We start from the raw sequence: 17303 nt of genomic DNA, 5'->3' as shown, positions 1-17303 counted from the left end.
AAGTATAAATTTTTATCTTGTTTTCAGAAAAAAATAAGTGTGTTTTTGCTTGAAAAAAGCAAAGTAATCTGCCAGAGGGGTAAGCAAAATTGTTTTGTTTTCTGTGTGAAATAAGATTATTTAGCTTGTTCTAAGCAAAAACTCAATTTTGACTTGTTTTTTCTGAAAACAGGACAATAATTTATACTTGTCTAGACAATCCTTCTTGATTTAAGAATTTTTAGAAATTTTGACTAGAAACAAGACAAAAAAATCAAGCAAGAAAAGCATTTTTTCCAGTGGGTGCTTGTTAACTTTAGTTAACCTTTTAACTGTCACTCCCATTTTTGAACACAGACATAAAAATGCACTATCCAGACTTAAATTTTCATAATTCATCAATGACAACATTTTGTAATATGATTTTGATGTACATTTTCTGTGGTGATGCAATGTCTGATTTTAAAATGCCTTTCAAAGGATGAATTTTGAGATTTTAAGTTTTGAACTGATATATAATTACTTATGATATCTAAAGCGTGATAGAGAAAAAGACAACAAAGAAAGTCTTTTGTGACAAAGGTCAGAACTCATGTTATGATGTAGATTTTTTTAAGTTGCACTCTTGACATATATTAATCTATTACTTTTCCTACATAATTTCTAACACAAAAATATGGTAAAATATCTATTTAGGAGTCTTAGACCTTTCCAACAATGTATAGTTTGATAAGATTAGGATTTATTTGTAAGGGTTAATGCACTGTGAATTAACACGAGCTAACAATGAACAACTGTATTTTCATTAACAGTAACACTTTAAAATAAGGTGCCATTTGTTAACATTAGTTAATGTATTAACTAACGTGAACAAACAATGACAGCGCTCGAAGTAAACTTTTTTACTTGGTAACACTGGTGCTCCCAAATTCAAAAAGTTAGGAGTACTAAATAATATAGGAGCACCAATTGAATATTAAAGAGCACCACAACTGCCAACTGAGAGGAACAGCCAGCAACATCCTGATGATTAATAGCTTCACCAGTCAAATGGGCTGATTTTGAAAGCCTTTTTTTAAAATAATTATTTATTGCCTTAAGAAAGGGACAAGAAAGAATGAAAATATGAGTACATGGACAAGATGTTTATTTTCTCTATTACAGGTCAAACTCTCTGTAGCCATTTAAATTAGAGGCAACCACTGCATTTTTAAACTTAATCCAATCAAAGATGCTGAATGCATGAGCCGTTTCTGATTTAAATTAGATTATAATTTCAATATCTAAAGCAAAAACAGAATGGTCAGACAGACTTAAGCTTTGTGAAATTATGCTGCATAAAACACCTGGGCCAAACCTCATGAAAGATGACTTACTTTTTTGAGTGTACATGCTTCAAATGTAAGCGCATGTTAGAACAGCACACGAATGAAATTAATGAAAAGCGGCAAGGTTTAAAACACATGCAAATAATGTACTTGTGTGATTGCATATAAATGCAGTGTTTCGTGAGTGGAATTCTGCTGCTGAGTAAACATTTGGTGTGAATGTATGTAGCGTGAGACGGAGGCGCCAGAACTGCAACTGATAGAATGTGCGCTGTAGCACGATAGGCTTACTTTATTTCTTAAATAATAGCAGATTGTAGGGATATTTTAATAGTCAAGAATCAAAAATGTTCATATCGCATACCCCTAATTGCAGTGCAGTGCAAAACCGGAAGAGAGATTGGTTGAAAGGAAACGTTTGGAGCAAAAACCGTCCGGTTCCGAGTTCCAACGGAGCACAATGTGAGTGACTGGCAGCTAATATCTAAAATTAGCATTAAAGCTAAGAATGTAAATATGAAGTTTAATTGGTTACGTAAGGTAATATTGAATAGAACGGCTCACTGTATCAGTCACATACTGTGCAGTACTTAGCGAAAGTTTTGTAAAGAAATGAAAACAAGTCCCACCACAACAATTACTCGCACAAATGCTCCCAAATATATTTTGAGGTATTAAAGGAAGCATATGCGACCAAAACGGTCGCAATTTTGAGCCCTGAATGAACAGTACGTTTATTACACTGTTTATTCATATTTGCTCATTTTAGTTAATGAAAAAACAGTCATTTATTGTTAAGAAACATAACTTTTGGTTTTAATAATGCATTAGTACATGATAAAATTGACATGAACTAACAATAATAAATGCTGTGAAAGTATTGTTCATTTTGAGTTAATGTTAACTAATGTACCTTATTGTAACTAACATGAACAAAAATGAATAAATACTGAAATAAATGTTGTTTATTGATTGTTCATGTTAGTTAATACATTAATGGAACCTTATTGTAAAGTGTTAATCAATTTATCATTTATCTCATAATTTATCACAAGAAGGAAGACCTGTGCAAAATTTTAAATCTTAATTTTTCTTAATTTACCTTGTTTGTACCTTGAAGGACAGTGCTTTATTTATTTATAGAAATTATTTTTTTTTTAAGCAAGGATATTTTAAATTAATAAAGAGTGAACTTTGTTAAAATATGTAAAATAAACGTTTTATTCGTCAGATAACCTTGGAAAATGTATCACAAGTTCCAAAATCATATTAAGCAGCACATCTGTTTCCAACATTGATAATAGATTGGCATATTAGAATATTTTCTAAAGGATCTTTTCACACTGAAGGCTGAAGTAATAACTGATGAAAATTCAGCTTTTCCACCACAGGAATAAATTATATTTTATAATATTAAGTTCTGTGTTTGCATTTCTGCTATTTGTGATCTGTTATTTACTTTTCTTTATTGTAAAAAGAACTGAATGTGTTAAGTTACGAAAAAAGACAAGATAAAGATGCTAATGAACAACAGGTTTTTTCAGTTTGGTGTCCTGTTTTAGAGGTGTTAATTCTTTGTTCTCGTTCACGGCCACCGTAATTGTTATTTTATTATCTTTAAATAACTGCATTAACCTAAGTCCTCAGAGTTTGAATACATATACAGAGACGTTCATTAAGCTTCATTTTGGAGCAAAGAGCAGGCCGTTCTATTGTACACAAATGTAGGCATTGTAATGCATGAGCTGAAAGGGGAATTTGCTACCTACGGGTTGCCATGGTGACCGGTGAGCATCAATTCCACAGCTATCTGAAACTCGGCTGCTAAAAGCTCTCCCGGACACAAATGCACACCGTTTAGGTCCCTGCGTACCCCATAACTAACTATTCTTCTTGGCCCTGTCATCAAGACCCTATTTGTTTTGTTGTGCTGTCAGTCATATACCCGACAACCTCTAATGCACTGGATTACTGTGTTTTGCAGAGACAAAGCCAGCCTGCACTTTCAACGGAGTGGAGTACCATGACGGGGACATGTTCAGGATGGACGCCTGTCGCTTCTGCCGCTGTCAGGGAGGGGTGTCCGTATGCTTCACGGCCCAGTGCGGCGTCCTCCACTGCGAACGCTACTACGTCCCTGATGGAGAGTGTTGTCCTGTTTGTGAAGGTTAGATGACTCTTGCATTGGCTTTGGAAAGACAAAATATCCCTGTTCTTCATAAGAGCATCTGCACCTTTCTCCAAATGATATCAAGCTGTCTTTAGCATTAGCCTTGTGCCTTAGGGCCTGTTTTGCATTTGCTGTTGATGCTCTGCCTGTAATTGAGGTGATTTTTGTGAATTTTAATGAATAATGTCGTTCTGGTCCAAAACTAGATTCTAAAGCAATTACGGCGTGACTGTTTTTTTAACTTCTCCGAGGATTTTGTGCGTTTTACGTTACGTGATGAGGAAGATCCTGTCGATTTGCGGGATAAATTCTGTGTGTGCTCGCGTTCTTCCAAGTCAGGGAGCATCCAGGGCTAATTAGTTCAGGGAAACTGTTCATTGTTTTATTTTGTAGACAACCTGTAATAGGCTGCCAGGGAGCATGTAATTTCGATTGCTATGCTTCTCTTGTGGCTAGGTTTTGTTGTCCAATACATTACTGCTTGGAATTACCTTGCTAGATTTTCCGCTCATGTTATATTTATCAGATTGTGGTCATGTAGAAATTAGTTGGCGAATGATTTTGCTGTTATGTAGTTAATTAAAGTGAAACTCCCCCACTCCCCCGCAGCTTTCCTCCTGAGAGTTTTACTGCCGTGAATTAAACAAATGAAATAGGACAACTAAAGTTAGACGGCGCACGATAAATGTAAGCCTGTATGACTACATATGCTGACTCATAGGCAGTCTTGGCTTATGAAGAAGGTAAATCATTTTAATCAACATCTTAGACCAGTGGTTCTCATCCTTTTTGGGGTCCAAAAAAGGCCTTGTGACGTTTCTAACTGTTCATGATGTACTGGATAAAAGGGATCGTTCACACAAAAAATTAAATTACTCACATGCAGGGCTTCATGCTTACTTTTTTCTTTAAGAGCACTTAACTTAAAATTTTAGGAGCACAGTCAAAATTTCAGGAGCACCTTCTAATCAATAATCAAAAAATCTGATAAAAAAAAATAGCATTCCCATTACGAGGTGAGATTTGTAATGGCATTTTTCTAACTTTATTAAAAGTGTATTAAAGGTTTTTTTTACACGTTTTAAATTTAATTTCTAATTAAAACAATAGAATAAGAACAAGTAGAATAAGAATAAGTTACCAATCAAATGAAATCAGTATTAACAAAATTAATTTGTACTACAGAGGTACAAATTAAACACAAAAGTGGCTTGTAGGTGTATTTTCATATGTTTAATGAGGCTCAGAGGTGGCACGAGTGCAGTCAAATTCATAAATTCATGTTAAGATTAATGGTTTAAACATTTTTTCTTTTGTTATATAGAAATATTCAATGATTTAAATAACTGAAAAGATACTTTTAAAAATAAAAATAAAACTGCCAGTAGGTGGCAGCAAGTCACTGATTTAATTACTGAATCATTCTTTTGATTCGTTCGAATGGGTGATTCATTCAGGAATAAAGCAAGTGACTGTCTTAATGAAAAGGAAATTGAATCATTGACTCACTAGTTGAAAAACGCACATTCATTCATAAAGGAAACACCACTGTGTTTGAATGGAGATGTGCAGTGGCTTGGTTGTGACTTGTTTCAGACTATTTTTGACAACAAAATCAAAATCAGGCAATAGTCTTACAGTCAGACAATGTGAGTCACTTAATATTAACTTCTTGTTTATTTAACTGTTGTATTAAATCAATATCTCATTTACAAACTCCCTTAAAAATCATTAAAAGCTGTTGCTCATCATAGTTCATTGCGATCTCACAAAGTTCCATTATAATCAACAAAGCTCTCTACACTGCACAATGATTTTCTTACTTACACTCTGTTCTGTGTTTATGAAAGGATTCGTCAGATATGGCTATGATACATTACTTAATGTTGCAAAAACACATAGAAACCTTTGAAGCTCCCCTCAGCGCAAACACAAATATGCTGATCGGGTCACTCGCACATAGTGCGCCTAAATATTTTTTCATAGTTGCACACAGCAGAGCAAACGCAACTAAAATGGTCGCACTGTAGAGCCCTGCTCACCTGTAAGACCTTTGTTCAACTTCAAAACATGAAATCTGAGAGCATTCTGACCCTGCATAGACAGCAATGCAACTGACATGTTCAAGGTCCAGAAAGGCTGTAAGGACATCATTAAAATAGTCCATGTGACATCAGTGGTTAGATCTTCATTTTATGAAGCTGCAAGAATACTTTTTGTGTGCAAAGAAAACAAAAATAACAACTTTATACAGCAATTTCTTCTCTTCTGTGTCAGTCTTCAATGCACGTTTCTAGGCCTTAAACGTGGTAGTTGCAGTCTATGCAGGAAGCTCTCGGATTTCATCAAAAATATCTTAACCTTCTGGGGTCTGAGGGTGTTTTGGGGCCCTGGAGATGCTTTGGCATTTGTGTTCCGAAGATGAATTAAGGTCTTATGGGTTTGGAGTGACATGAGGGTAAGTAATTAATGACAGAATTTTCATTCTTGGGTGAATTATCCCTTTAAATTTGTTTGCTGAGGCCACCTAGTCACCTGCCTCCGGCTGAGAACCACTAATCTGAGGTCACATTTTCACAATTTTCATTGTAAAAAAGATACATTGTAGCAATGTACAGTACAGTGTACAGTCACTTTCAATTCAAGCAGCTTTTGGTCAGTGTAGGGAATTTGTGTGAACAGCACAGCAAAATACACGTGAAGAAATCTTTCGACCTCAGGCGAAATTCAGTACTGTGCAAATTCCAATTGAAATAACTGTGTGTAAGGGACCAATATCTGGTCCAAACTTGTTTAAGCTAAACATTAAATGGACTAAGCTGGTCATTAGCTAGTTTATGCTGGGTGTTAGCTAGTCCAGGCTATTAGTTGGTCCAAATTGGTTATTAGTTGACCTAAACTGGTCATCAGCTGGTGCAAACTTGTAGAACAGGTATAGGCAATGTCTGTCCTTGAGTGCTGCTGTCCTGCACAGTTTAGCTCCAACTCTAATTAAACACACCTGAACAAGCTAATCAAGGTCTTCAGAATTACTAGGGCTACATGCAGGTGAGGGTTTTTTTCAGAGTTGGAGCTAAACTCTGCAGGACATCGCCACTCCAGGGCCGATGTTGTCTATCCCTGTTGTAGACCATCTTAAACCAGCAACAAACCAGCCACCAGTTGGTTGTACAAACTTAGGGTGTGTTCACACTTGTCATGTTTGGTTTGATTAAAACAAACTCTGGAGCGATTGTGTTTTGGTGCGGTTCATTTGACTAAGTGTGAACGCTGCCATCCGAACCCTGGTGTGCTCCAAACAAACGGACTGAGACAGCTAAAAGATGGGCCTCGGGCCGCTTCCAAACGTACCCAGGTGCGGTTCAAATGAAATATGTACACAACATGGGCCAAATACTTCTAAACGAACCAAAAACACAATGTAATGACAAGATGCGATGCTATGCAGCATGATTTGATGACACGGAAAAAGCGGTGTATCATAAACAAAATGAGCGGAGGGAAAATGTAGAGCAAAGTGGAGATAAAATGCCTTTCATGAGCTCTTTGTGAGTTCACAGGTGGTGAAAATAAAGTTTGTACACGCAACAATGAGCCTGCTTAGTCCAGCAGACAGCATTAGGTGTATTTAACCAATTGTTTGGGTTGTTCGGTGAGTTCTGTCACAAAATATACATCATTCAACTTTGTGAACCAATCAGGTTGTGAACATACCGCTATGCCTTTAGGTTCGGTATCTTTAGGTTCACTATCAAAAATGTCAGTGTGAACGCTAAGCGGACCAGGAACCGAACTACAAGTATAAACGCACCCATTAATGTCCTCAGACAACCGTCTACCATGTTCTAAAGACTTTTCCAACAGGGTACATTTTGCAGGATGTCAGTACTGATGTGCGGCAGCTATCATCATCTTGTCTTTCTTTCTCTTAACTTCTTACATATAGACCCGATCTACCCAGTGCTCAATTTAGCTGGCTGCTATGTGAATGGGCAGATCCTGGCTCATGGAGACCACTGGCGTGAGGACGACTGTACCTTCTGCCAGTGTGTGAGTGGAGAGGCCCGCTGTGTGGCAGCTGCCTGCGGCCACAGCTGTCTCAATCCTGTCACTGTGCCCGGAGAGTGCTGCCCCGTGTGTGAGGGTAAGAACAAATGCACTTTATGGATGTGGGTTGGAATTGTGTTGGGTTGAGCATATTATTCATGGGCATAAAACACACTCTATGCCAGCACATGAACTCAGATAATTATAGTTATGTGTTATTATGAAATGTATCCGAATGCAGTCATTAAGCAGTTTTAGTATGCATTGCAATCTCTGTTTTGCCACAACACAGCTATAGTCAGTATAAACTTCTTCCATAGTCACTTTCACTTTCTGGATCAGCTACTGTAAAGGTGAAGCTACAGTTTAGTCTTGCACACTTGCACTCTTATGCTGTTTTTGTTTTGTGTTTTTTTTTAAACAAGTAGATATATTAGAAGAATCTTTAAGTAGCTATTGTGATATGATGACAGTTCATAGTGACTAAATCTAGTAGTCCATACACAGGGCAGTACACTTAGTTATATAATTTTATATATAATATATATATAATTTTTTTTATGTTATGCTCACGTCATGTAATTGTCATGTAATTACTATGTAATTTCACGCAGTTACCAGATAACAACCCACTGACATTCTACCTGGACCTCTTCATGTCCTCGGACTTATCCGTTTTTATGGCAATACTATTAATAGCAAAATTAATCACTGTAATTGATGTAATCAGTAGACAAAATCACATACAACAAGAAACAGTCATTATGCAAATGCTTTTTTTAATAAATTTGTTCTTTTTAGCAGGATATAAGACATTAGTCATCCGAATCTGTGCTAACTACATTAAACTGTATTGTATATCTTTATTTTCAGATTAATCTCGCATTATTAAGGTATTAACATTAGTCACTTAAATGAATTAATAAACAGAAATATTACATATATCTCTACTTTTTACTGCTGAAGCCATCTCTAATTTTCCGTGTGACTTTGCAGCAGCCAAATAAGAGCTCTCGGAAAATGTTAGTTTACAATGTGGTAATTACAATTTGTACAAGGATAAATAAGCATAAATGCTTATTACGAGATTACGGTAATTCCAACTGGCGATAGCAACCTCAACAATTCATTATTTTTTCTTACATAGAAAAGTATATTAACATTGTTTTATTCTGTCAGTAATGAAAATATATTATAGATATTTTTTTAAGGAGTTGTTAGTTCTTCAGTCTAGCTGATTTTCAGTATTCCCATGAAACCATTAGTGACCCTGGACCACAAAAATGGAACACAAGGGTCATTAAAAAAAAAAAAAAAAATCTTTATACTTAATCTGAAAGCTGAATACATAAGCTTTCCATTGATGTATGGTTAGGACAATAGGACAAGATACAACTATTTGAAAATCTGGAATTTGGGGGTGCAAAAAAATTTTAATATTGAGAAAATCGCCTTTAAAGTTGTCCAAATGAAGTTCTTAGGGAAGCATATTACTAATCAAAAATTGAGTTTAAGATATTTTTACGGTAGGAAATGTACAAAATATCTTAATGGAACATGATCTTTACTTAATATTCTAATGATTTTTGGGATTTTTTTCATTTTGACCCATACAATGTATTTTTGGCTATTGCTACAAATATACCCATGCAACTTATGACTGGTTTCCTGGTCTTAATTTTCTAAATAAATGCAAGTGGAGCTTGCATTTACTACACAGTACTACTACCGTAATGCTTATAAAACTCACTTCTACGATGCTAGAGTGTTCTGGGTTGTTGCTAGGATAATTCTGTAAAGTGTTGGAGAAAGTTACTTTCAAAAGTAATACATTACAATATTGTGCTAATTGCATTACTTAGTTACTTTTTATGGAAAATAATGCATTATGTTACTTTTGCGTTACTTTTTGTCACCCTGTTGGGCTTGCGTATTTGTTTTTTTAATAATAAAACCCCCAAAAGTTACATTTTTTGTCAACTGTACAGGCCCTTTTGCACCACAAGTGAAATTAATAAGCCTCAGGCTGAAGGAAGTGCCTTTGCACCTTACTCCCAAGTAACTTGTGTTACTTATGTGAAATAGTAACTTAGATATTTCACTGTAAATGCGTTACTTTACTAGTTACTTGAAATAAGTAATCTGATTACTTGTAATGTGTTACACTCAACACTGGCTATGAGAGCCTTGCTATGCAGTTGCTAGGTCGTTCTAATTGTTTGCTAGGGTATTGTACTGTAGGGGGTCCCTAGATTGTTGTTTACTGCCCGAATCAAGTGGCTTCTATCATATTCTGGCCACTAGATATGGTTTGAGGCCCTTCAGTGTGATATTTTTACACCCAATTAAACAGCCAGGCGATAGGAAAGACACTTAACACTAATTATGAGCATTAATTCAGTGTTGCAGTTGAAAACAGGCTGAGACCTGAGTAGATTAAGTCCGATTAAGATGCAGTCCAAAAGCTCCCAAGTGGCACATTTTACATGAACTTCCAGAACAATACTTTACAGATACTGTATTCACCCCGTTGTCATCCCAGATGTTCATACCTTTCTTTCTTTAGTCGTAAAGAAATGATGTTTTGTTAAGAAAACATTTCAGGAATTTTATGGTAGCCGTGAGTTTGAACTTCCAAAATGCAGTTTAAATGCAGCTTCAAAGGGCTCTAAACAATCCCAGCCGAGGAACAAGGGTCTTATCTAGCAAAACAATCTGTTATTTTCTAAAAAAAAAAAAAAAAAAAAATTAATACTTAATACTTTTTTAACCTCAAATGCTTTCAAATGCTGCTGTCTTGTGTAGCTCAGCCATGCACATGCATACTCTGTGTAATCTGGGTCAATACAGTTACAGTATGTCGAAAAATTCCAATCTCATGTTCTCTTACAACTTCAAAATCATGGCGATGTAGGACGATTTTAAAGTTGAAGGAGAAAATGAGATGGGAGTTTTTTGACATACCCTAACTGTACTGACCCGGGTTACACATGTGCATCGCAGAGCTAGACAAGACGAGCATTTGAGGTTAAAAAGTCTATAGTCTAAAGTATATACATTTATTTTTTTTGGAAAATGACAGATCGTTTTGCTAGATAAGACCCTTATTCCTTGGCTGGGATTGTTTAGAGTCATTTGAAGCTGCATTTAAACTGCATTTTGGATGTTCAAACTCACGGGCACCATAGAAGTCCACTATATGGAGATGATTCCTAAAAAGTTGTCCTCAAAAAACAAATGAAGAAAGAAAGACATGAACATCTTGGATGACAACGGGGTGAGTACATTATATATCGCCCTCGATATGTAATTGTACTTAATATATCGATATGATTTGAAGCAAACTCCACAACAGACTTCTACCTGATAGCAAAGTGACATTATATCAAAAATGTGTAGAATCATAATGTGGCCAGAATGGCTTAGGGTGTCATTTGAGACAGGGCCTAAATATGCATTTACTTACCCCCATGCCATCCAAGATGTTCATGTCTTTCTTTCTTCAGTCAAAAATAAATTAATGTTTTTAAGGAAAACATTCCAGAATTTTTGTCCATATAGTGGACTTCAATGGGGATCAATGGGTTGAAGGCTCAAATTGAAGTTTCAGTGCAGCTTCAAAGGGTTGTACATTATCCCAGCCAAGAAATAAGGGTCTTATCTTGCAAAACAATCAAAATTTATTTTATTTTTTTTAAAGTTATAGACTTTTTAACCACAAATGCTCATCTTGCACTAGCTCAATGTCACACATTACATCATCACATTGGAACGGTTAAGCATTACGTAGGTGGAAGTACTGACGCAGGATTTACAAAGTGAACGTGCAAAGAAAGTCTAACAGCCTTTACAAAAAGATAAAAGAACAATGTTGGACAATTTAAAGTTGGAGTAGAAAATGATATGGAGTTTTACACCCTACCCTACCTTTTTGAAGTACACACGAAGAACTAACCACGCAAGACTTTTCCAGCATGATTTGTGGTTAAAAAGTATGTATCTTTATTTATTTTTTTTTTGAAAATGACCAAACGTTTCACTAGATAAGACCCTTATTCCTTGGCTGGAACCCTTTGAAGTTGCACTGAAACTACAGTTTAGAACTTGAACCCGCTGGCTCCCATTGAAATCCACTGTATGGAGAAAAATGTTTGGAATGTTATGGAATATGGAATGTTTTCCTCAAAAACCTTAATTTATTTCGACTGAAGAAAGAAAGACATCTTGAATGACATGGGGGTGAGACATTTTTATTCTGGAAGTAAACGAATCCCTTGATGAAACAAATCACCATCAGACTTAAATAAACTGGAGTTCTGTGTGTGTGGGTAAATGCTTTTTTCTCCATTTCCTCTCAGTGTTCTCTAGCACTCAGACTGTTTTTAAGTTTCTATTCCAGTCACATACTGTATGTGTGAATAATCTACTAGTCTGAAGGCAATGCAGGCAGTTGCTTAGCTGGATCCCCCAGCAACCCACTTCCAGCACAACCCAAACATCTCCATCTCCCCATCTCTCAGGTCTTTCGTGTCGTGTCTCCTTTACTGTCATGCAACGCTGCACCAAAACCCTTCCTGTGGATTTCCCTCCATTAGACCTTGCTCCCTACCCTTGCCAGCAGTGGAATATCACATCCCCCTGCCAGTGTATTTTTCATAGTGCTCACAGATCTGTAGCGGTTCCCCCTGGGACTTCCACTCCCATTGCAGCTGGCTGGGTTTTCCCCTCTGTGTTTGTTTTGAGCATCGTTTTGTATCTCATCATGAGCTTTGATTGAGCACCGCGAAGTATGGACGTGCACCTCGGTATGCAGGAATGCGGGTCGGTTCGCCGGGGCGTGGACTACGTTTTTGTAGAGAGGGTTTCTAAAGGTTATTTCACACATGGGAAGAAGCGAGCGAGTGATAGATGAGTGGCAGGTATGTCGGATAATGAATTTCTCCCGGGATTGGCTGTGTGTGTAGACCGATGACATCATCCTTTTGAAAAGAGCTGGAGAATATAGATTTCCTCACGTCGCTGTTTGCCGTCTCGATTTTCGAATCACAAAAGCAACATGATGTTTTTCTCTTCTCCTCCTGTAGTCTTAGGATCGCCAGGAATGGAAAGCTTGTTCGGAGCGATTAACAATCTTATCAGGCCCATCCTAAATGCCAGACTGACAATATGTGTGGAGGAGGTTATGAAAAATCGTACTAAACATCCACAGCTTTTTTGTGGCTGTGGGGGCGAGGCTCCACCAACTGTCGTGCTGGTTATGATCAATGCCGTTCCAGTGGAATTGAGTCACACCGGGGGTAATAGGATTCCTGTCTGTCTCATCTACCCTCTGCACCTTCACCCTCCTTCCAATTAAAGATCCAAGCAAATGAAGCATCCTTCTCTTGCTCTGGCTCAGTATATTGAGAGAAAACAACGCCTGGAGTGCTTTGTCTCATAGTGGTGCTTGATAATAGTGAAGGCAAGCATTACTATTACTCTGGCTCACACTCCGGGTTAGGGATGTCAACAAATGTGCCACGGACATGAGTGATGCCTCAAATTGTGTTGCTGTTTGAGTAGCAGTTTCTAAGCACTCTGACTTGCACATGGTGTTTGATAAATCGTTCAGAAAATCCCAAAGACAAATGATTTTAAGCTTGGCTGTTGTCAACATGATCTACTTGTGTAGGTTTGTCATTTATGATGATACATACAGAAACATTTGACATTTTTACGCTTAAAAGGTATTTCAAATACGGTGTGTTTTTATGAGCACATTTAGATTTGTACGGGTTGCATCCATCAGTTTTTAAATAAATAAAAAATAATCAAATGAGATTACATACTATGTGAAATTGTATTTAATTTAGTTAATTGTCCAATAAGTAACACATTGTTTTTTATATGTGAATATAAAAAGAAATATTATTTTTATGAATAATAATAATAATTGCCAACCCCTGTATAATAATATAATATAATGTAATTAATAACATAATATAACACAATATAATATAATATAATATAATAATACATATTTATTTATTTATATATTATATATATATATATATATATTTGTAAATATGTAATATCTTAGCATAAGTAATTTTATAAAATGGTGACAGTATATAATAATAATAATAATAATAATAATATGTGTATATAATATATTCAGAATATATAGTAATAATATAATATAATTTAATATTTATTATTTATACAAATGTAATATCTCAGCATAAGTAATTTTATAAAATGGTGACAGTAAATAATAATAATTTACTCATTTCATATTTATATAATGTAATATAATATAATATACTGTATATAATTATAATAATAATAATTTATATTTATATAAAGTATAAATATATAAAATTCTGTGTGTGTGTGTGTGTGTATGTGTGGATTTGTTTTTATATCCTTGTGGGGACCTAAACCTGAATACACACAGACTCATGGGGACTAGTGTCACTGTGGGGACCTAAATTGAGGTCCCCATGGGTACAAAAGCTTATAAATCATACAGAATGAGTTTTTTTGAGAAAGTAAAAATGCAGAAAGTTTTCTGTAAGGGTTAGGTTTAGGGGTAGGGTTAGGGTAAGGGGATAGAAAATACAGTGTGGAGAGTATAAAAACCATTGCACCTATGGAGAGTCCCCACAAGGATAATAAACCAGACGTGTGTGTGTGTGTATATATATATAAATATACATATATATAATTTAATTATAATATTTATTTATATATTATAGAGTAGTACATGGACAGAGAGGAATAATAGTATAATATAATATAATATAATATAATTTATTACTTATAAATATGCAATATCTCAGCATAAGTAATTTTATAAATAGTATAATAATTAATGAGTAAATAGCAATGAGTAAATTATTATTATTATTATTATTATTATTATTATTATTATTTAGCCACTTAACAACTACTTGACAACACCCTATCATTGTGGCATCACGAGTTTGTGGCAAACGAAATTTATGCTGTGCACCTAAATCCAGGTGCAGGGGGTCTAAACAGTGGCCTGTAAGACTACAGCTTTTTTGAGCTAGTGAAAGAGAGAGAGAGAAGAGAGTAGTACACGGACAGAGAGTGACAGCAGCATGTCTGCAGACCCACACAGAGCAGCAAGCTCACATTCACCCCTTTTCAATTAATCTTTCATACGCCTTTCGGCCTGCGAAGCAATTAGAGGTTTAGATGGGTCTGCCTGACCGTGGAGAGCACTCACTTCAGTACTGAGGTGAAGTGAGGGGGTAGTGCACTATGGCTTTCCATACAAAGTTCTATACACACAATACCGCGCTGCATCGCAAACCACATCTCAAATACAGAGCTCCTTCTTTATTTGAATTCTCTCTCTCGCTCTTTCTCCAGGCGGTGCAGGGGTAGATCAAAGGCACCGTGTGTGCCTGCTCATCATCACGGACTGCAGTGAAAGGTTAAGCACAGATAGACTACATGAATGTGAAAATAGTCAAACGGTTTCGAAATCCTACCACTGTGACGGCAAGGTGACTAACCGCTTAGTGCTTCATATGAATTCATTACTCTGTATTTTGCTAGTCGGCTAGTGTAGCTTAGCAGTTAAAGATATAGTTCAAGTAGAAATGAAAATTCTGTCATCATTTACTCACCTTTATGTCATCAGAGAATAACTTCTTAGAAAAGAAGTTTAGCAGATTGTCTCACAACATAAAAGCAGTCCATGTAAATATTTACACTTTATACCACAATGCACAAAAGAGATATTTTGCACAATCGCTTTGCTTTTCCATATAGTTAAGCTCCAGAAATTACCAAGCAGTCTGATATGACAAAGTCATAAAATAGCTTTGTGTGACGATACACTGAAGTTTAAATAATTAAACACCAACTTTTTAAAGCTGCGACACGCCAGACCGACATCAAAGAACTAGCGGCAACAAAAGCTGACTGTGTTTTCGCCTTACATTGCCTCTGTCTGGGCTAAAATGTTGTGTTTGAACACACTGCAAAGACAATATCCAACTAGGATGGACGGTCTGCACCTGTGTAAGAAAAAATAACTCTCCAGACCACTAGGTGGCGGTAGTTTGTATTAAAAAACGGAAATCAGAAGAGCTAGGACTGCGCGTATAGAAATCCCAAACAAAGCAGTGCTTGCTCAGCAAGATTTTTCATATCTTGCTTACCACAGAAATCTGACAAGTTGTTGTTTGCTTTCTTTCGTCACCTCCATTTATCGTCTTGTGCTATTCGCCAAGTTGACCAGCCAATCAGAGTGATCTCTCTAACCAACGGGCTTCATTACTGATTTAAAATGTTCTGTCAGTCAAAAAGCCACCAATGGGGTCCAACGCTGTAAAACACAATGCAAAAACTGACAGACTCTCAACCACAACCCATCATGGGCCAACCGTCAATTTGGTGTTTGGTGCTACTCATAAAAATATGGCTTTGGAAGACTTGATTTATATTTTGGGAATCATATGAACTACTTTTATTGAACTTTTGTTGTGTACATCATAAAGACATCTAATAGACATCTATTTGATATCTGATAAGAAACGTCCTACCCTGATAGCACATCTGTTTGATGTCTGCATTTACATCTGCAAGACGTATTTTTTAGAGTGTTTGCATATCTGCAATATGTTTATAGGACATTTCCTATCAGATGTCAAATAGACGTCTATTTGATGTAATAAAGATTATTATGATTTAGAATGTACGTAAAACTGACATCTGTCAAATGTCTGTCAGATGTTTGTACACAGCAGATGCTTTCCAGATCAAGTGATCTTTAACAGACATCTTGCAGACGTAAGTGTGCTATCTGGGCATAGACCTATTGCAGATGAGCAAACAAATACAAAAAATTATGTCTTCCAGATGTAAATGCAGACATCAAATAGACGTCTCTGTGATGTATGTGTGCTAGCAGGGTAGTGAGCTCTTTCCAGATAGCACATGTACATCTGCAAGATGTCTGTTAAAGATCACTTGATCTGAAAAGCATGTACAAATATCTGGCAAACATCTGTAAGATGTCAGTTTTACATACATTCTAAATCATAAACATCTTTAAGACATCTAATAGACATCTAATAGACATCTATTTGACATCTGATAGGAAACATTCTATAGACATATTGCAGATGTGCAAACACTCTAAAAAATACATCTTCCAGATGTAAATGCAGACGTCAAACAGACATCTCCGTGATGTATGTGTGCTAGCAGGGCAGTGAGCTCTTACCAGATAGCACATGTACATCTGCAAGATGTCTGTTAAAGATCACTTGATCTGGAAAGCATCTGCTGTGTACAAACGTCTGACAGACGTTTGTAAGATGTCAGTTTTACATACATTCTAAATCATAAACATTATTAAGACGTCTAATAGACGTCTATTTGACGTCTGATAGGAGACGCCTTATAGACATATTACAGATGATTGCAGATGACTCTAAAAAGTACATTTTCCGGATGCAAATGCAGACGTCAAATAGATGTCTCTGTGATGTATGTCTGCTATTAGAGTTCCTTTAAAGATCTGGAACGGTATCCAGAAGGTTGCAGGTTTGAATCCAGCAAGGAGTCATTCATTAAGCATTACAATTGAGCCCTTGTGCAAAGCTCTAAGTTGCTCCAGGGCTACTTTCACTCTAATAAATATTGTATTGTGTTGCTCTGGATAAAAGCATCAGCTCAGTGTCAGTAGGGACCAGTAGTAGTACTAAAGGGTTGATATATATTTGGGCATCTATTCTCCACGGCCACAGTGTAATGTA

The 17303-nt window shown here is 36.2% G+C and overlaps 1 protein-coding gene across 1 annotated transcript in view; it reads left to right on the top strand.

The window, feature by feature from the left end:
* Positions 1-17303, top strand: part of crim1 (cysteine rich transmembrane BMP regulator 1 (chordin-like)) — a 157682-nt gene that overhangs the window by 98671 nt on the left and 41708 nt on the right. The window contains exons 6-7 of the mRNA XM_051133096.1: positions 3292-3474; positions 7424-7621. Of these exons, the coding sequence (XP_050989053.1) occupies positions 3292-3474; positions 7424-7621 (381 nt within the window). The remainder of the gene's footprint in view (positions 1-3291; positions 3475-7423; positions 7622-17303) is intronic.

Source organism: Labeo rohita, chromosome 17 (assembly GCF_022985175.1).
Source record: "Labeo rohita strain BAU-BD-2019 chromosome 17, IGBB_LRoh.1.0, whole genome shotgun sequence".
In the NCBI taxonomy this organism is placed as follows: Eukaryota; Metazoa; Chordata; class Actinopteri; order Cypriniformes; family Cyprinidae; genus Labeo; species Labeo rohita.
The sequence above is the reverse complement of the archived record's forward strand: the minus strand, read 5'-3'. Positions and strand labels throughout refer to the sequence as shown.